We start from the raw sequence: 21,483 nt of genomic DNA, 5'->3' as shown, positions 1-21,483 counted from the left end.
AAAAGCATAAATAGATATGTGGTTTAATCATACATGACGTCAATTAAACATCATAAGTTTTTTTTCAGAAGTTCATGTATTTTTTTTTTCGTAACAAAGTAAATGCATGCATGGTTTATGTACTTAATATATTTGTATTGATATTAAAAATTTGTTTTTATTTAACCCCGGTTTTTTTTTCTTCAAATTTAAAATTTGGGCCTTATTGTTTTTTGTTTTCTGGGGGTTTGTTTTTTAAAATTGAAATTTTTTTCTGTATTTTTCCCCGGGGATATTTCTAGTGGTTAAGGTCGTTTGACTTTAAACCTTTTGGGCCCAAACCCTTTTGGGGTTTCGACCCCCCCATGTAAATTTGGTTTAAATTTGATTATTTTATGGAAAAAAATTTTTTAAAATCCATCAAAGCTAAAGGCGGTTTTCCGGTGGTTCTTTTGGGTGGTTCAATGCCCTTAAAATTTTCCTCCGGGGTACCTATTTTTCCCCTCTACAAAGAAAACCCTTTTCCCCGTTTATATGATGTCTACCGTGTTGGTTGAAACGTACCCCGCCACTCCCCCTTTCTTTCCTTTTCCAAAAAAATTTATTGCTTCCCTTAATGATATCATGCAGCACATTTTTGAAGTCAAAATAGGACATACTGGATCTTTTACAGTGCAAAGCACCATAAGCTAAATATCGGTATATAAAGTCCTACCCGAAAGACTTGCTTCTTACTTCAAGCAGAACTCGCTGTTCTGAACCTGTTTTGGACAATATTGTATAGTTTAGCTCCAATTTAATCTGCAGCAGCTAAAGTCTTACCAACTGGAAGCTTTCGTTCTACAAGAGCTACAAAAATCTTACCAACTCGAAGTTTTTGTATCAACTTTTTAGTCTACGTATAAATAAGTAATGCTCCCTTTGCTGATGGGCCTGGCCTTTCTTCTCTTGCACTTCAATTGATCATGTGATCACATTATGACATACAGAAATTGAAAAAAGTTGAGAAAAGAAGTAATCAAGGACTTTAATCATTCTTCAAAAAGATAAATAAGAGAAAACACAGAAACAACAAAGAATGTTTTACATTTATTTTGTCTTCTCTGGCAACATGTAAGTAACAATAAATACAATACAAACAGCTTTTGCAGCATTATCACATTTATTTCTGAAAATTAAGATTTTCTCGAGGTTATTATTTATTAGATGACGGTACATCTACTATTTTAATTAATTGAACTTAAACAAACCTCTTTATATGTATTTTAATATTCTGAAAAAAGAACGAAAAAGAATAAATGAAATAAAAATTGTCGAATTGATTACATGTAAATTTCGTCTATCTACAAGATAAAAAGTTTTTCGAGAAAAAAAAATAGAAACCCCCATCACATTATGTATTTTTCTCGAAAAGGAATTCATTTCTAATAAAACGCCTTTAAAACGTTGATATGTAAAATATCTGTATTGTTAAATCGTTATGAAAATAATGATTATAACAATAATCTTGATTCGGATGATGATGATGATGATGATGATGATGATGATACTTTAAATAGCTTGGAATGTAAAAGCACCGATGAATAGTCTGAATATAATGGGTTTAGAACCCGATTCTTTATACAGCCTCATGCCTATTATACTAAAATAATGGCAATTTACAACAAGAGTTGTCGCCCCTTGTTGACTGGTTATATATGATTTGCTTCTTAAGGAAGATTAAAATCTGCATGCACAAAAATCGTGTATAAGGTCGCAGTCGTTTGTGAAATTTTGAATAGGTTTTACTGGAACTTATTCTCATATTTCTGAAAACTATTCGTGTGCGCTTTTGACCTTTTTTTTATTTTTTATTTTTAACGAAAAAGCGATGACTATTTACAGTCAAAAGTTTTGTGTGTTTACTACATGTATAATAAAAAAGCAGTGTGTAGTTTATAGGATTAAACGTACCTTTATCTTGCTTAAATGAATTAAAACGAACACTGAAATAAAACACCTTTATATCCTATGAACACTTTGGGACGCAGTTATAATACATTGTTGGTCATTGGTCACCACAGAAGATGACAAACTGTTTGTTAATGTAGTATAAAAAACGATGGCACCACTATAACAACTTTATTAAATTATTCCTATGGAATGTAAGTGTTAAATTGCCAAATTTGAGTTATTGCGGTAGGATCACATGTTTTCATAACAGGGCCCTGGTCGTCTAAATCTAAGCATAGTTTGGAGTGCTCGTGCTTTATAAAGCCTCCCTGAAAATAAGATGGCGGATAAAAGATGTAAATGCATATACTCTTGAACTCATTTCATACTGTACAGAAATCGAAATCTGAAAAGGAATAAAAATTTCTAAAGAAAAAAAGTTTTAATACAAGATAAAAAATGCATTTTTTCCCAATTACATTTAACAAAATCTTCATTTATTTATGTTCCGAATATTTACGTGACTTTTGTGACAATTTGTTTTACATTTAATTGGAACATAGTTAATGTTGTCAAGGAAACCTTAAACTACCCTTAAAAATAAATAAATTATATGTTACTTGTTGATGTATCCATGTATCACGTGGTCCAATGATGCAATCTTCGAGTTTTGGTCTCGCTCCATCGAATTGCTCCTTTAACACAACGCATTGCAGTGATGTTCTTAGTAATTTGTCTTTGGTCAGAGAAAATCCCTGAAAAGTATTTTCTAGGATGAAAACAATAATCTGACTTATAATGAAAACCGAGTAACATATTTCAAAATGTCATGCATTAGTTTATATTATCCTGCTCCTACCTATGTCGAATAGTACTACAAGGGACTTTTGTTATACATGTATAAATATCATATTCTCAATTATCAAACCCTGGTACTCACTGTGCGAATTGCAATATACATGTACCTCGCTATATTGGCACCCAAAAATAAACTTTTGCATTTCTTGAGGAATTTGATAGGGTTTTTGCATTTATACATGAGCCGCGTCACGACAAAACCAATATAATTGGTTTGCGACCAGCATGGATCTAGACCAGCCTGTGCATCCTCGCAGTCTTATCAGGATCCATGCTGTTCGCTATCAGTTTCTCTACTTGTTAAAGAATTGGTAAGAGAACAGCATGGATCCTGATCAGACTGCGCGGATGCGCAGGCTGGTCTGGATCCATGCCGGTCGCAAACCCATTATGTTGGTTTTGTCGTGACGCGGTTTAAATGTATGTGTGGGAAGGTCTACTATACCTTATTAAATTACCGTACCTTTTTGTTTTATATTCGTGTATTTTCTGTGATATATTTAGATTTATGATAATGAATTATTTTAGTCTACCTATATGACACAATGCCATATCTGTTCACCAACTGTGATGGAAATAAGAGTTTGTTTTATCTCACTTTTTGTGAACTCTTTGATATACAATCCCAATTTCAATTAACTATCACGACAAAACCAACATAATGGGTTTGCGACCAGTAAGGATCCAGACCAGCCTGCGCTGATGCGCAGTCTGATCAGGACCCATGCTGTTCGCTATCAGTTTTTCTACTTGTAATAGGGTTGGTAAGAGATTAGAATGGATCCTGATCAGACTGCGCTGATGCGCAGGCTGGTCTGGATCCATGCTGGTCGCAAACACACTATTTTGGTTTTGTCTTGACGCGGCTCATTTCTAATATAGAATTACCACTTTATGGTTCTCTAACTTGCAAGTACATCACACATGTTCCATCACAATAAAACTCAAAGTCTGACTTCCAATCAATTTCTTCAATGTCCGATATTAATATTTATATATAGATATTACCTTATATGAAATTTAATTTTGCAAAATATGAGTAAACAAAATATCATGATGAAAACAATTTTCGAGAAGATATCTTGTTCAAACCACAGAACTTGTTGTGATTAAATTGTAAGACGAAACAAATTGATATTTCTCTTCGCGATCTTTTTCAACTTAGATGTAAGGTTATCATGACATTGTGGAGTATGATGACATGGATTGCAAAATATGCAATACTTCTTATGCTGTTTACATGCGATTGAAGTCGTGAGATGGATTGATCTTATAATTCTGTTAACATATGATTGAAATTGCTGAATACGTAATATTTTATAATTTTGTTAACACGTGGTAGACTTAGTGAGAAAAATTGCCGAATACCCAATACCTTAATTACAATTATGTTTACATGAGGCTGAATTGATGACATGAATTGCTGAACAAAGTTATTTACATGTGATTGAAGTGGTAACATAAATTGCTGAATACGCAATACCAAACAATGCTATTAACATGTGATTGAAGTTGTGACAATAATTGCTGAATTATGCAATACCTTAAAATGCTGTCTATGTGGTTTAAGTTGAAGTGATCTTGCAAAATATTTTTAGTTCTATAATTGTACAAATGTATGATCACAAATGAGAATCCGAGTTTAAACAGAGAATATCACGTGATTTCTTTCTTTGTTTTGCTTTTTTTTTTAAAAAAATGTTCAAGCAGAGAAAAGATACGTTTCTATTAACTGTTATTACCTACAGAAATCTATTCACTATATTCCTTTTATCTTAACAATATACTGTCAATTTGAATTACAGTTCTTCTTTCATCATTGCTACATGTATTTAATGGAAACTAATTAGGTATGTAATGTTATTTAGAAGTTAACAACGCATCTCTATACACTTTCTCATGTGTCCTTAATACATGTATAAATCATTAAGTAAAAAATATTTTGAAGAAAAATGGAAATCTTGTTAACCTTTCATCAAGCTTTAATTAATATCATGACAAGGTTTTTCATTAGCAAAGTAAGTTGAAAGTGGAATCTTTTTGTAAAAGGAACATAAAATATTTTAATAATCTTAAATACTGATTAAAACAATCAGTTATTGCTTAATTGAAATTTATTATTGTATAATTGTATTTAAAACTTACACCATTAAAATTTAATATAACTTTTTTTGTATATATGCATTACATCTAATTCATGTAATGCACTTGAGTTTAATAAATTACTTTTTTACAGTTGTGTGCATATTATTCTTTTAAAATAGATGTTCTGTTGTTAAACATGAAAAACATAGCCACTGTATTAATCTGCTGTGAAGTAACCTTTGCACTTTGGACCGAAGCTTATTGAGAATAAACACACGATCAGTATCATTGTAATGTGAATTGGGTTTGCCTAACATCTCAGTTTTTTCTGGTTCCGTGTTTTTTGGGGTTTTTTAAGGTCTGGTTTTTACACCGACTTTAATAACACATTTTGGTTTTATCTCGGCGGTAGGTCCTCCTACCCGGCTTTCATGGATATCAAACCAGTAATAACCAATCAATCTGCAAATCACCGACTACTTATCCCACATGACCTTTAGAAGATGCGGTATCTAATGAAAAGACAAAAAACTAACCTGCGCAGCGTACATGTAATGGCAAGGCTCAACAAAGAGAGGTTCGGCTGCTTGGAAGAGGTACTGATGATTATCTAAACATTTGTTGGTGTGTAAATTTCTAGCCTGAAATGAGACAAAATGAATTTAGATCAGTGACATTTCTAGACGTAAGCAAACGATTGCACAAGCTGGTCCAAACCAGTTGTATCTACCTGAAAAAAAGCTAAGTCATTGAGAAGGTTACGATGCCCTTACATTCTATTTATGAAAGTTATTAAATAATGGTTTACATTCACAATTATTTCAATAACCAAGACAACGTCTATAAAGATTATATTAAAACTTTACATGAGGGAAATGATGATATACAACTAAATCTTTCAAAAATTTCAGTGAGAATAAGTAATACATATTTTGTTATATTTATTTGTACAAAACAATTGATATTTTCATTTATTTAACGAGCAGACGATAACTTAATCTCATTCATAGCAGCAGACGACATCTTATCTTCTGCAAAAAACGAGTTGTTATGTAACATTAATGTTTATTAACAGATACAGACTGTCTGTGCATGCACTTGCTGACAAGTTTCATTGACAATAAATATGAGTACTTTAGTATTAGAATCAACGCTTTTGACTTCTATCATGAAACAGTGACAAGTTAAAACGTACCAAACAAGTATAAATTAAAGACTCATTAAAGTACATGTATTGTATAAATCGGTACCTTAATTTCTGATCAGCTCAAGCCTGATCAAGTTACACTTTATATTGTTTTTATATTTGCTTGATTAATAGAACATGGTTAAAAGTGCAAAATATGAATCAATGACATCAAGTTTGATTGCGCATGCGTTATTATTGGTCTAAAAAGGCGGAAATGAAATCTACATACTGATCCCCAGGCCGTAACATTCCTGCTAAGAACAAATAGCTCTTGCCAAACGTTATCCATAAACCAAGAAAATGGTTTGCATTTGAGTTTTTTCTTTAATTCAAGTCTTTCAGATAGATCCCCGACGTCAACTGCCTGTAAGATGAAAAATGTTTTGATGAATACAAAGAGAAGACCCCTTTAATACAGCTACAACAACATAGCATATACCGCCACTTTACAAGCAATGTAAGTCTGCCCATCAATGAGGCCTGATAAGTATTTGTTATTGAATAATAAATGAACTGATCTAGACATAAAACAAGGACAAACAATATGTACAAATTCAGTATAATTATGTAAAGGTTACTGTATTATCGGGAATTTTCGCGAGGATCTTTATTTCGCTGATATCAATAATTGATGAGTTTCGTGAAATTAAACATTTAAGTATCTACCATTTTTATTTAACCAAACGGTAGTAGAAATTCTTATCATTTCTTTGAATAATTTAAACAGGTCAGTTATACTTACTGCCATTTGTGGAAAGTAATTATAGACTAGGTCTTTATGTTCCTGCTCCATCCAAACTTCTATTGCTCGTTTATAATTATACTGCTCTATGGCCTCTCTTCCGCCCGGAAATGTGTATGGTTGTGAACGCGCCACGTGACCAATGTGTGAACATGGCACGTGGACAAGCTTGCCTCCACACAACCAAATCTTTAAGGTAAAACGAGTTAGTGAAAATCTTAGAGAGAACTGTATAACTTGAAATCAATTAAAAATTTTAAAAAGGAATTAGGCGAAAAGATCAACTGTCATGAGGGTTTGCTCCATGTGCTTATAATGTTATAACCCTTATAAAACATTTAACTTAAATAAAATTCATTTTAGATCGATTGTGTTGGAAGCTACTAGCTTCTTGACTCACTCTTGTATCAGTTCAACACTAAGCAATGGGTGTAAAATTTCTTGCTCGATAAAACAACGATTGAAACAAAAGATTTTCATTTAAAATTCAGACATTTTCTTATAAAAAAAATCATATTAAACGTGATCAGTTGGATAAGCAAACAGAACGCTATTTTACCCTCCACGCCATTTCTAGATTTTCTCCTCCCCACACTTTCATTCCCTCGTCATATTTCCCCATTTCTGCAAAGAAGTTTCTCTCTATAGCATAAGCTGCTCCTACCATTACCGTACCTCTGAAATTTAAATGATAAGATATCATCGCAAGTTTATTTCATATATAACAAAATCTAAAGATATAACTACAATTATTTTGTGAAATGTACCTTGGCTAATGCTTCGACTTCGTTGCTCAATGGTTTTTCAATGGTCTACGATATGTTCAAGATTAAATTTTCTTGCATATCAGACTGGCGTTTCCGTTAGTTTTACCCATGCCGGAAATTTCATCTGGCATGGGGGGTTCCAGATGAGTCGCGTGCTGTACAATGGCATGATAAAGATGACGTCATTTTACCGTTATGAATGATTTTGTAATTCATACGCTGTTGAATGAAAGTAGTTACGGTTGTAATGATATAAATTTTCATTGAAAATAAAGATAAAGAATTTAAAATATAATGGTATAATGGTAGAATATGCAAGAAAAAATATCTGACATATGTTTGCGGTTCGGATCGGAATATCCGTCCCTCGGTCGCCCGCCCATGGGCGGTAACTCGGCAAGCCTCGTTACCGCCCAATGGGCGGGTCACCTCGGGACGGATAGTCCGATCCGAACCGCAAAAAATGACAGATATTATTATTCTTGCATATCAGACTGGCGTTTCCGTTAGTTTTACCCATGCCGGAAATTTCATCTGGCATGGGGGGTTCCAGATGAGTCGCGTGCTGTACAATGGCACGATAAAGGTGACGTCATTTTACCGTTATGAATGATTTGAATTCATACGCTGTTGATGAAAGTAGTTGCAGTTGCTAATGATATAAATTTTTCCACTTGAAAATAAAGAATTAAAGAATGAAATATAATGGAATATGGCAGAATATGCAAGAAAAAAAATTCTTGTCGGATCGGAATATCCGTCCCTCGGTCAACCTGCCCATGGCGGTTAACTCGGGCAAGGCCTCGTTACCGTTCACCTCGGACGGAATTTCCGATTCGCGTACCGCAAAATAAACAGATATTATTATTCGTTCTAAACAAATTTAAGTTATCTTTATACTATAACTAGGCTTGTAGCAATACTTAACTACAGTCACTGTACAGGCCAATAGAAAAGGACAAGAAAACTTTTATGTCACACAAATATTTTTTTCTCAAAACTAATACGGCATCAGGGTCGTTTGTCTTGTTTAATTAGACAGATAAAATAGAACTTTTGCAAACGTTATATTTGCAATTTATGACAAAAGAAAGCGTCATTACAAAATAACATAAAGTGACAAAGAAAACATCTTATGTAATGCGACACACTTTGGAAATATGTAAAGAAAGGAAAGCCATCGTATATACAGTGTGACATAAGCAAATTATTCAGTGTTATGTGATATAACGGGAAATTTTCTAGGAAATGTGATTGAATAAGATCAGACAGTGTGAAACTATTGAGACAAAAAGCAATTAAACTTCTGTTGAGTAAACTAAGGAAGTCAATATCTGAAAACTTTACAGGTAACTTTAGTAATTCGACACAAATCTTCAATATCGAAAAGATGTTTAAGTTCATACTGACCATTTTAGGCACAAAATGCCTCTAAAACTAAAACTAATTAATTTTTTACTTCTTTAGAAAAGGGCAAGGTTGAGTTTCATTTCATTTAAATAACGATTTGTGAGCATGTTAAATGTTTATTAACAGAAGAAAATAGTGCTGAATGTAATTTGACTTGTCATAAAAGAAGCAATATGTAAACCAAGTGGTATTTTGACTTCAATACGAATACTGAATATATATAACAGTACAACTTGAGAAAGGCATCAGAAGCAATAGACAGTTCAGTACTTAAAGTTTAAACTTTATCAGGGTGACACGGAATTTACCATCCCAATTATGTCACTCACCACTCCTATAAACAGTGACAAATACGTGGAAAGGTGACAAAAAGGTGATATTTCGGCAAAATATGAAACAAAAATTTAAGTTCCGTTGATTTCAACTCAAAGACAAGACCAAAACTTTGAAATTTACTCAAAAATTTGATAAATTTTAATCATTGCATTCATTTTCTTGGACTAAACACCGCTATTATGAAGTAGATGTTAGATATGAATGGCGGGAAGTTAACACATTAAAATCTATGAAACATCGATGTGGACAAGACAAAAGTGATTTGACCTCCCACGAAGTTATCTTGACATATACAAAGTCTTAAATAAACGTCACGAGAATCATACTTTAATGGCCTTACACACTACGTGTCGTCGAGATGGCTTAGTGGCATATATTTCTGCCTCTCATCCCACGAATCGCCAGGTTCAAATCTTACTCGAATAACCACTAAATTTTCTAATACGATACCAGTACTAAATGATTTCTTATTATTATTTATTCATTGTTTTAGGCTGCGTTCCGAAAACGTTGCCTTTCCTAGTTATGTTTTGTTTTCATAATATATATTATTATAAAATATGTTAAAAGTAACTTACGGTCGAGTGTCGGTATTTTTGGCTCCTACTTGATCGTTTCTGAAGAACGTCTCAAAGAAGACAAGTCTCCAGTCAAAACCATATCTAGTCATATAATCCTGATAATATTTATATTCCATTGAATCTAGCTGAATATAATCTAGATTACCCATGGCTATTGTTGTACGGTCCTTCTTTATCTCCACAAGTAAGGGTTGAAGCCTTAAAACACAAAACTTCCGTTTTTACAACGTATATCATGTAGTAAATAAAGCTAGCTCAAATATGTGAAATCCCCAAGCTGAACTGCATTTTTTGACAAATTTTGACAATTTCAAAATATAATTATAATATATACCGGTATGTTATTATAAATATACGAATTGAATTTATTATGGATAATTCACCGGCAGAACATGACAGGGAATTAATCCAGGCTTTTTTTATTATATGAATACGGCATATATAAATAAAAAAACATTCACAAATTTTACAATTTTAACATTGTACAAATTTTGGCCTCGAGCTCAAAAGGCGAGAAAAAAGCCGCCACGTATTAGGCTCGTGCAGACTGAGCGTACATCTGTTATACAAAAATATGTCAAGTTTTATACATTATTATGTCATAGGTCTGTTACTAGCCTTTAAGAAAATATTTGATAAGTAATGATATTTTAATCGAGAAAATAAAGCAGAAGATACAAAAAGCAACAGATTTAATTTAAATTTAAACCTTATCAAACAAGTACTAATGTGTATGAAATCATTTGAAATCAGTTCAACTATTATTTTAAAATGAACTCGGGAAATTAACTCATATCGTTTTGATATATATACTACGCCCGTGACAAATATATTCTTATAAAAATGTTGTTGATGCTTTTTGGGGAGTAATAATTCAGTCTATTTTAGACTTAAAATAATTAATATACAAAAACTTGAAAAATTTTTTTTGTGATAATTACATTATGTAACATGCATGGTACGGATATAAAAATTTTCCAGTCGTTTAGTTTATAATTTAGTCATATATGTTAATGCATTATAATTATAGACGATATAAATCATTAGCTTATTTCCATATAAGTTTACTATATGATTTTGAAACTCCTGTTAAATCTAATAGTTATGTGCTGAACGAAGCCCTCAAAATATACAAAAGCAAAGGCGCCCATATGGGCATCAAGTGGGTAGAGGGACCGAGTTTCCTTATCTATTCTTTTTATTACACCAGGCATTGTGATTAATCACCATGTTGATATACAGCATATTTTTATGTTCATATACATGTCTTAATTACTAGAAACTCATTTAATAACATCTTTTGACACCTTAAGTAATTAACAATGATTGATCCTGTATCAATTTTACGGAAGCTTAATAAAGAGAAGTATTAAGGTATTACATTTTGTAAATCACACCAGATGGGTGAACCTTGTAAAATACCTTATCAAACTGATGAGACATAATTTGTATGGAAATTGTGTTTAAAAACGTACAAGGACGTTATTACTTTAGATATGACTCAGCTGCATATTTAATCTCATATTCTGTTTTGATTAAAATACGTATTTGCGGCACTTTTCTTGTAGAACAAAATATATATCTTATACACATGTGTTTGATGCTTTTTGGAGGTTGTAGTAATTATATAATCATCTATTTCTTGTTTTGAAGACTGTGGAAAACCGTCCAAAGTGTAAAATATAGTTCAAAATTGTTTTAGAAACAAAAATTCTTATTGTCGTAATTTAATTTATGTATATATCGCTTGATGCGTTTTTTATACGTTATATTGCAATACAATTGTCCTAGTCGGCTGCTGAGTGTCCTCCAATTTAAGTTTACATTATTAGTTATAAAGATTTTTGACAGGTTATAATATGACCTTATATAATCGGTTGTTTCAATACATAATCGTAGCCGCTAGGCCTTAAAGATATACAAGTGTACATTTAAGTTAACTTTATTTGTCTATAATGTGCTTAAAAAATTCATTGCATTACACAAGAAATAGAAATGATAGCTATCGGCTGTCATAGTGACGTGCATTATTGCGGCTGCATAGAAGCCCATGTGGTCCGTAATTTTGAAAGTTGAATCAATTAATGAAGCAAAATAACTGACATAATTAATGTTTATTCATCAGCCGTTACTGACATAAATATAAAACATTCTCACGTGTGCTATCGTCTCCGTGATGTCTATTTATTTCTGTTAGAACGCAGCTTGTCTCTGACAATACGAGTGAATAATAAAATAAACTTATATTCCGCTATGTGCTTAAATAAATTAACTTTACAACAGCTATAAAATGTTTCAGAGTCGTTACGGAGTTTTGTATCTTATGAGCCCTTAAACATATGGCGCTTTCGGCGAATATACAGCCATTGTTCTAATCTTTAAATGCTTGAAATCAGAATGTTAGTGAACAAAGATAGACATCGACAGTTGATTAGTAACTGTTCCTATTACACCAAGACGTTACTGACATTTAACATATCTAAATGACACTCAACGTGTGCTCACGTCTTGTATGTCTATTTATGGGTTTCTGTTAATATAACGCTAGCTTTGTCTCACAATACCTCGAGTGAATATCTCATAAAATACAACGCCATTTACATATATCCGTGTGTGTAATTAAATTTTAACTTTTAAACAATCATGGCCTTAAAATGTTCCAGTATTCGTTATCTAAAAGATTTGTTTTTATCTTATTGTATGTCCTTAAGAGCCATTAACGCGTTCTTGTGAGCGAGATCATTATTTCAAACGCCGTAATATTCATATCAATTCAATAAAATTGCGTAGAATTAAAACATAATGGTTAACAACAGCCAGTACCACGAAAACCACTCGCTAAATATGTTAATCTCTGATTTTGCTTCATCCTTGAACATGAAACCTGTACGTGGATTGATCTATTCGAGATTATAATATAGCTGGTGAAATTGTGGTTTTTGAAGTTCTATTTAAAATGCAATAGTTACATGCACATTAACCGCAAAGATTAAATAATTGATTTCTTGCGTTTTAAATATCGCGTGCGCGTTGAAACCGAGAATCATCAATATATCATCGAATATTATCATTTTGTTTTATTTTAGACGTAAAGACAATTTGCATGTCTGTCACCTTTCTGAATTTGGAAAAGTGTTTAATAATTATGTTAAGGAAAAAATATTTGCAAACTGCAAGCAAAAAAAAATTGTGACATATTTATTTAACCAAACCATGCGTCAGTATATGAATTGGTGATAAACAATTGTAGGTCATATATGATAAAGGAGCTATCAGAGACCCTTAATGTAACCCAGTTAGACGTTGATACACTTTTAGTGAAGATAGAATAAGATACTCGTTTTATATCATGGCTCTTCATTTTGCAAAGTGTAGGCTATATGATAGATCTAGTTTTATTTTTCTTAAAATAACATTAAGAGCAATATTTCTTTCAATGAAACAAAGCAAGAAAACTAACGATTGATCATTTTAGATATTAGAAAGAAAAGTCACAGCTTTGTGAATGATATTTATTTTTAACTTCTCTCCTAAAAGACTTTTAAGATTCCAGATATGAACCATAAACAACATAGCTTTGTTTTAAATGTTTGTAAACCATTCAATCAATTGTATTGCATCAAAATGATATGACGGATGGTTTTTCGCTGACAGTTTTCAGTTTGTTCAGCTAATCAGTCTATTTTTATAAGGTAATCTGCCTATCAGCGACCCTAAGCTTACATATTCGGTTATTTCCGTTAACTTCCGTACCATGGTTTCAACTTTAAAAGCGCCTAATTGATAAGATCGTCTGATGCTCCTGGTTATGAAGACGTTTATTTTGATAATTAATATGCACGGAATTTGACGGTATTGGACGTGTATTTTACGGACTCAGATTAAAATGTATCTAAGTAACACAATTTACTTACCAATCTATGTTTACTTCCATATGACTATCAAAGAAGATAATGACATCGCCTGTAGAATTATCGTACCCTGCTAGTCGTGCTTGAATTAGTCCTCTCCGCTCGGGAACTCGTATCATTTTGACAAGACCTTTTGGAAAATGGGATTCAATATACTTGTCAAGATCTCCTTTCAATTCACCTACAAAATATGGTGCAGTGTAAATTAGATGAAGCGGAAAATTAAATACTGTTTCGAAAAAAATACGATTATATATTAGTATCACCCTGAAACAAACTAAAATACGCCATTCGCTGCTTAGGAAGAAATGCTCTACATATTGAGAGTCTTATAAGACTATATAAGACTAAGTAAACTTGTTTAATTTTACGTTGATGAGCTTATTGAAAGACTACGTAATAAACAAATATTAGCTAATGTAACCTATTTTCGAGCTTCGTCTGACTTAATTAGTGTTACGGTTTAATGTTAGCAAAAAATCTTAATAAAAACAGTGGAAAGCAATGGAATTTAGCCAAAGATGTTATAAATATCTTTAATGTAATCAATGAGGCAAAAACAGTGGGTCCGACGTACAGTATACTGAAATAAAATACTAGCGACAACAAGGGATGTTTCTGCTAAAAAATGGCGAGGCCGTTAAAAAACTGTACTGCTATATATCAATACAGATTTCAAATGCTCATTGAAGTGTACTGAATATAATGGGTTAGTAAGAACAAAGGAAAATTTCCAAACCATGCGATAATGAAATATATAGGGAGATATTAATCGAGAACAACCTCAAAAATCAATCCGCCCTTGATTATGATCATCAAGTAGTTGTCTCAGACTTAAGTTTAGATCTACTTAATTTATTTCATGCATGTAGCTTTACTTAGGAGCTGATCTTAATTAGATTGATAGTTGTTTGATAAAAAAAACACGTTCTTCGACGTATCCTTGTGCGTTAAGTTCAGAGATTTAAAAAATAATTCTTCTCTCAATTATGCTGCATATTACATTTTACGCTATAAAAATTTATGAACTATTGCTTAGACAATAACCACAGACATGTTAATTTGAGCCGCGTCACGACAAAACTAACATCATGGGTTTGCGACCAGCATGGATCCAGACCAGTCTGATCAGGATCCATGCTGTTCGCTATCAGTTTCTCTACTTGTTATAGAGTTGGTAAGCGAACAGCATGGATCCTGATTAGACTGCTCTGGATCCATGCTGGGCGCAAACCCATTATGTTGGGTTTGTCGTGACGTGGCTCATTTTTATCAACGAATGATCATTTTATTGCAAGCATTATTAAATTCAAGAGCAGTAAAGTCATCCTTTACAATTAAAAGCAGTGATATATTAAAGTTGATTGGGTATATTCGCATCGGTTTGCATTTATATAAAGCTAATAATTGTCGCGTAATTCTAAATTTTCCTCGATAGTGGTTGCTGATTAACTATGAAACATTAAATATAAATTTATGGGACGCTCTTTTCTTCTGTCCCAATACAAGAGAATAAGTAAGCTATGTGTTTCGAAATTAATACGTAAGTTACTTGTTTTTGTAGAAACCACTAAGATGTCTTACTAAACGTTTGCTGATCCACCCAAGTACCATTCTATGTATTGAAACCTATATTTATGTGGTATCACGACTAGAGTGTCCAAGCTCGACCAATAATGTATAGGTATTTCGTGAAACATAAACATTGAAACACATTCAACGGTCTTGTTTGAAATGTTGATTTCAATGTCATGTGCCAAGAAAAGGAAATAAGCGCATTCTATGTCAAAACAACTAAATTAGACGCCTTTTATTACAACTTTTATTCAAATTGGATGCATAAACGAAAAGAGGTGACAAACACGTAAATCATCCAAACATCAACTTATAATGTAAAATAAGAAAGTTCACATTCATTCGTTGGGCAAAGCATAAATGATTTTCGTTCTGAAGTCGAACAAATGGCATGTGACTACGCTTTTACAGAATAAAGCCTCGATAGAAATGAGACAAATGCTGAATTCCTTTCATGTCTTTATCTGCTCGTACTAAAATGTCAAACAGCGCATGCTTATAGCGCAAAGGAGACTACCGATAGCTGCCAATACCTATTTTGACATGCATTAATGTCAGGCCCTCGCATTGTAACATGGCCAGCGATTGGCTGAAACAAACGTAGGGAAAACTGTACGATTCAATTCGACATAATCACATGAGGTGATTGGATGAAAATTGGGTATTTTTAAGTAACAACTAGTTTATAAACTAACAAGAAAATGAAATATTTAATAAGTCTCTATAATAATTTGTGACTTGGATATTTGCATTTATAAAAAAAAGTGTACAGATCAGCAGAAAATTTCAATGAACAGGGGGGTTGTCCTATTTGAAGTCATTTTGCCAAAACATGGTTGGCTACCCTTACATAACAAGATTCGTTTTTATGTGTCAGGCATTTCATTATGCTAGAAAAATCACCTCTTTACCATGAAAACTCAATTTTAAGATATGATTAGGGACATTTTCTTATAATGTAAGTCAGTGGAAAATTCAATGCCAGTTTCTGACCTAAAGTATTTGCTTACGTTCGCGAAAACTTATTTAAGTTTACTATCACAAAAAGCACAGTGCAACTCTCCCAACATTCCCAAACATTGTGAAATATTTGAACCTCTTTATAACCATCTCCAAAGAATGAAGAATTGAAGTCTTTGATAGCAGTTATAATATTTACAAAAAGCTCCCCACGTAATATGGAAAACTGAAGAAAAAGTGAACGTGGCTTAATTCCGTAAAATTACGAACAGAAATATGTATGTAAGCCTGCACATGGTATTTTGAAATATTGCTATAATTATAGCTCAATTAGAAATAAAAAATGACTGTAGTGGTGTAATTCTAAAACTAAATTTCAGTTTCAATCCATTACCTGCAGTGCTTGAGTACTAGTATCAATTGGAACATCTCGGCTATTATCTATGATAATCCGAAATTTGGCGGAAAGGGCCGAGAAGATGTGATTGGATCAGTATATGCCACCATTACGGAGCAGGCCCGTACGCTCGTCAATTATTGTCTAAATTTAATATTTGGTTTTTTTAAAATTTAAATGTTATATAATTCCAAATTCAAATCAGTTGAAATCCATTGAATACATTCTCCAGGTTAAATGGTTAAATGTACCAACTCTGGATAGTCTGTACGTGATATTTCTTTATGAACAATAGCATTGCATATTTGCAAGTCTATATGTTTTAATAACGAAAGGACATATTAAATCTAGATGTAGATTGCAGACAGATATTGTCAAGTATCTCTGTAAAATGCAATATCCTGGTCATTGGCATTGTTTTATTGTCGTCTGCATTTTCTCATTAAGTGTACCTGTGTACCGTTGCATAATGAATTTGTTTTAGAACATTTTAAGTATAAATGTATGTTTCAAATTGTTAAAAATATTACTTACTTTACAGTAGAATCAAGGAACAAAAGTTCAGTGAAATCATGGAACGAAAGTTCAGTGGAATCAAGGAACAATAAAACAATAGAATCAAAGAAAGAGGGATAAGAAACAAAGGAATAATAGAAAAAAGTTGTATTAAGGAACAAAAAAAGAACAATCAAGGAACAAAAAATCATTAAAATCAAGGAAAAAATCAGTAGAACCAAGGAACAGCAGGATCGGTGTGTCAAATATACTGCAATTTGAGTTTGGTACAAGATAAGTTGTTTGGATTGTATAACACGTGTACATTATTCTGGCTCTCTCTCTCTTTGAATTTAAACTTTTATCTGAAAGGCGTTTCCGGAAGTATACTGACGCAAAAGAAACTGCACAATTATATTTGCTACATTTTTGTGACCACTCTGAATAACTGGGTGAATGTTTTTTCCATCGGAGTACTGGCGCACTTGCCTGCAAATATTGCACTAAATTGACCGAGATATTTTACCTCAACGCTTATATCGAACTATTTACAAGTGCACATTAAGCGATAAGTTTTTCATTTTTTATTTATCACTGACCGATTTACTGAACCTATACGCACTGAAACATCATTTTTCTAACTGAATTCGAATTGAAACAACCGGAAAGCGTTACTGGTGTATGCCAAAAGTAACGACTGTTCGTCAAGACCGGTACATTACGTTAACGCATCTACGTAGCAGGTTTAAACCCGCTACAAGCTTTTTGATTCATAGGAAAAAGTTGGATATATTCGGTATTGAACAAATTATAAAATCACAGCCGCACAGTTTCTTATTTGCGTCAGTATAGTTCATATCGTCTTACAAGTGCAATGACGGATGATTTAAACTATCATAGAAGACTTTCTTAACATAATTTAAAAAAATGATGACCAAAATCCGATATGTTTGTGAGTGGGGGGGGGGGTGGGCATTAAGTTCATTCGAAGCGAAAACCATCTAAATAAAATAACACCATCACACCATTATCTATGAGTCAAGCTGTTTCACTTTTAACACTTTAACACACAATAACATTTTTTCTATTAGAAAAAATGAAATGAATCCCTAACAAACATCTCTAACACAAGTTCATTAAAATTCGGATCTTACCCATTTGGCTCCCATCGTCAACTAATATTATTTCTTGTAGAAGATGCCTTGGTGTTCTATTGACTATACTATATATAGTGCGCAGAAGAATTGACGGCCATTCGTCGTAAAAAGGGATAATAATGCTTGTAGTAGGTAGAGATGACGGATAAGGAATTACATCACATCTGAAATTTAAGATAATTTTTTTTCTTTCTTAAAGGAACTCCACTGCGGTTTCTTGACATGACGGGACTGACAATATTGTTTTCGAGAAAAATGTTCCATTTGACGTAGGTCTTGACCAATAACTTGTATTGTTTGCAAAATTTCAGATCATTTGCTCACTTCATTTTTCAAGAATATTTATTCTAATTTTGAAATAGTTGCAACCCTTTTCACTAAAACCGGGCCGATCTTAAAAAAGAACAACACAAGGTACGACTTTAAATTCATTTTTGAGTATATTTTGGAATAACATTTTGTAAACCATTCTGTTCCTCAGCTGATAAATGTATGAAATTCAAATTTTATGTTTTAAATCTTTTAGATCTTAGTGGAATTCCCTTTCATGTGTGTTAAATTCAAGACATTTGTCGAGAATAAGTTATGCAATACGAACCTATCTGTTTGGTTTGCAATAGTTTGCTAGAGTGTACATGTATTTCTTTGTAATTATAAATATTTTAAAGGTTTTAAAGAATCGGAGTATTCCACTTCAGTATAACATTTTACGTCAACAGAACTAAATAAAAATGCTATGGTTTCTATTATGACACACTTGAGTTCCAAGCCAGTCTGTTTGAATATTTTGTAAGAGAGCTAGAGATAACAAAAACTTATAAACTTGTGAGTACTTCAAGTATAAGATAACGTTTGCAATATAACATACCCAGCGAATCTTGCATCTGGAACCAACCTATTTAGTGGAATTCTATCGCTTGCATAAACGTTGACATTGTATTTGGATATTAACCTAGTCGCCTTTTCTTTCTCCGCGCCAACCAGAATGATTCCAGAACCATTTTCACCCATTTTCCCGGGATCGTTCTTCCCATAATCATCAATTAGCGGATTTCCTGTTAAAGCAGTTGGGTTACTCCTGTATTCCTGCCATGAAATAGCGACTGGTAACCTGCGCGCGCCACCGGAAGCTAAAAATGTCTTCACGCTTAAACCTAATAATTTACTTAAATTGTTAGCATTGTAAGATTTATCACCATCTAAAGCTGAATCCAGATGTTTTCTCTGAGACAGAAAATTCTGTTTTAAAAAATAGGCAGTCTTGTCCGATATTAATGCTAAATGAATTGAAATAAAAGTTAAAATTAAAACTAAAAGACAAAATAAGTATCTAAATGCACATCGCATCCTGACATTCTTCCAAACTCCCATTGTATGGCGCTTTCCAAGAGTAAGCGAGGCTTCAATTTAATTAAGTTTTATCCTGAACATTATTTGCCATTCCCGCATATATACACTCGTTTTTTCTCAAATGACATATCATTAATCTGAAAGAAATTGAGCTTGAAAGATCTGTAATTAAAGTCTCCTTTGGAATCTGTTAACACCCACGTATCTAATAAACTTCTTCTTGTTTAAAATGATTCATATCCATCGCTGATATATTTTATTTAATGTTTGATGTAGAAAAATTTTGCCGAAGAACGGAACGAGGGCCAACCAAAATGTTCGCTTGAATTTCTTAAATTTTCTTTTCAAACACTAGTATCAATGTCAACCGTCCATTAAAATGCATATGCTTTGAATTTCCATACTGTTTGTCAGGAAAATGTAAGTATAAAAATGTTCCAAACGTCGTCGATGACAGCAGCTTTTCTCCCTTTTCCCCGTTTCATCTGAAAAAGTTATCAAAACAAATTAATCATTGAGCAATAAAATTGATTATATCATTTACATATCTGGAGAGAAAAAAATATTTTATGCATATGTTACTTATTTGAGAAATTATAATTGTAATGTACTGTAGCTCAATATATGTCACATAAATGTGAAATATTCATTTTTTTCTATCCTCCGATGCAATTAACATGTCCGCGCAGTCTGATCAGGATCCATGCTGTTCGCCAACCCTATTACAAGAAGTGTAACCGAAAGCGAACAGCATGGATCCTGATCAGACTGCACGGATGAGCAGGCTGGTCTGGGTCCATGCTGGTCGCAAACCCATTATGTTGGTTTTGTCGTGACGCGGCTCATATGTAAAAATATTTTTTTCTTATTACTTTCATACGAGCTAACAAACTGACATGATCCCTAGATAACGTTGAGAAGTATAGTTCAGAATCTGGTCAATATGAACTTATGAAATGCAATATATATCATAAGTGTGCGTTATCAATCCCAGTTCTACGTACAGAAGCTTATAAAGTTCGTGTTACATAGATAAAATGTATCAGTTTTCAAATTATGGTTAGTTTACCTTTATATTCATTTCCAACAAGGAGAGCAACTCGTAGACATTTTGTGATTTAATAAATGTTTAATTCTGATATTTACTAGATTGAATAAATACCAAAGATATTAATTGATACGGATTTGTTAGTATGTTAACGGTATGTGAGAGTTGTTTATATGTACGGTATGTAACGGCGATGTTACAGATGTTATCTGGTATTTGTTACGGCTATCAGATGGGCAAACATCTGCATGGTATACTGTTTAGCCGGTTTCAGTGTAAACTGTTTGGTCAAGAATGCAAAATAGCTATTCACGTATATTTTCCTACATATATATGCACAGTACATGTATATATGAAATTTAGATCAAAGTGTTGTCGACAAAAAAAAGTGAATTAAACAACAATCTTACAAAAATAAGATTTTTTTTTCATATCAGTCGCAAAACATTTCAAACTGTCTTACTAAACAGTGCCATTATAACAAAACTATGATATTTTGTAACCGTGCGTCAAATTATTAATACATATATATTTCACAACATATAGAATATAACCAACGAACTTTCAATTTGAACCATGCGATATTCCAATAGAAATCATTATCGAATCCCCATTTAGCCTCGTTTCCAATTCCAGAGTCCACAAAATCAATATCAAATGCATATCGTACTCCGTATAGCCTAGCCTCTTTTACATTTTCAGTCCAAAACA

The 21,483-nt window shown here is 32.7% G+C and overlaps 1 protein-coding gene across 3 annotated transcripts in view; it reads right to left on the bottom strand.

Annotated features, from left to right (window-relative positions):
- Window positions 1-1,056: 1,056 nt before the first annotated feature.
- Window positions 1,057-21,483, bottom strand: part of LOC132738012 (polypeptide N-acetylgalactosaminyltransferase 13-like) — a 29,421-nt gene continuing 8,994 nt past the window's right edge. For all 3 annotated transcript variants that reach the window (XM_060725425.1, XM_060725423.1, XM_060725424.1), the window contains exons 2-11: window positions 19,243-20,209; window positions 18,372-18,538; window positions 13,794-13,971; window positions 9,877-10,077; window positions 7,345-7,462; window positions 6,786-6,974; window positions 6,273-6,407; window positions 5,391-5,495; window positions 2,532-2,666; window positions 1,057-2,240 (exon numbers count right to left, since the gene is read on the bottom strand). In XM_060725425.1, the coding sequence (XP_060581408.1) occupies window positions 2,115-2,240; window positions 2,532-2,666; window positions 5,391-5,495; window positions 6,273-6,407; window positions 6,786-6,974; window positions 7,345-7,462; window positions 9,877-10,077; window positions 13,794-13,971; window positions 18,372-18,538; window positions 19,243-19,745 (1,857 nt within the window). In that variant the 5' untranslated portion in view covers window positions 19,746-20,209 and the 3' untranslated portion in view covers window positions 1,057-2,114. The remainder of the gene's footprint in view (window positions 2,241-2,531; window positions 2,667-5,390; window positions 5,496-6,272; window positions 6,408-6,785; window positions 6,975-7,344; window positions 7,463-9,876; window positions 10,078-13,793; window positions 13,972-18,371; window positions 18,539-19,242; window positions 20,210-21,483) is intronic.

The sequence above is a fragment of the Ruditapes philippinarum genome, unplaced genomic scaffold, assembly GCF_026571515.1.
Source record: "Ruditapes philippinarum isolate M1 unplaced genomic scaffold, ASM2657151v2 ctg788_1_1_1_1, whole genome shotgun sequence".
Taxonomy (NCBI): Eukaryota; Metazoa; Mollusca; class Bivalvia; order Venerida; family Veneridae; genus Ruditapes; species Ruditapes philippinarum.
The sequence above is the reverse complement of the archived record's forward strand: the minus strand, read 5'-3'. Positions and strand labels throughout refer to the sequence as shown.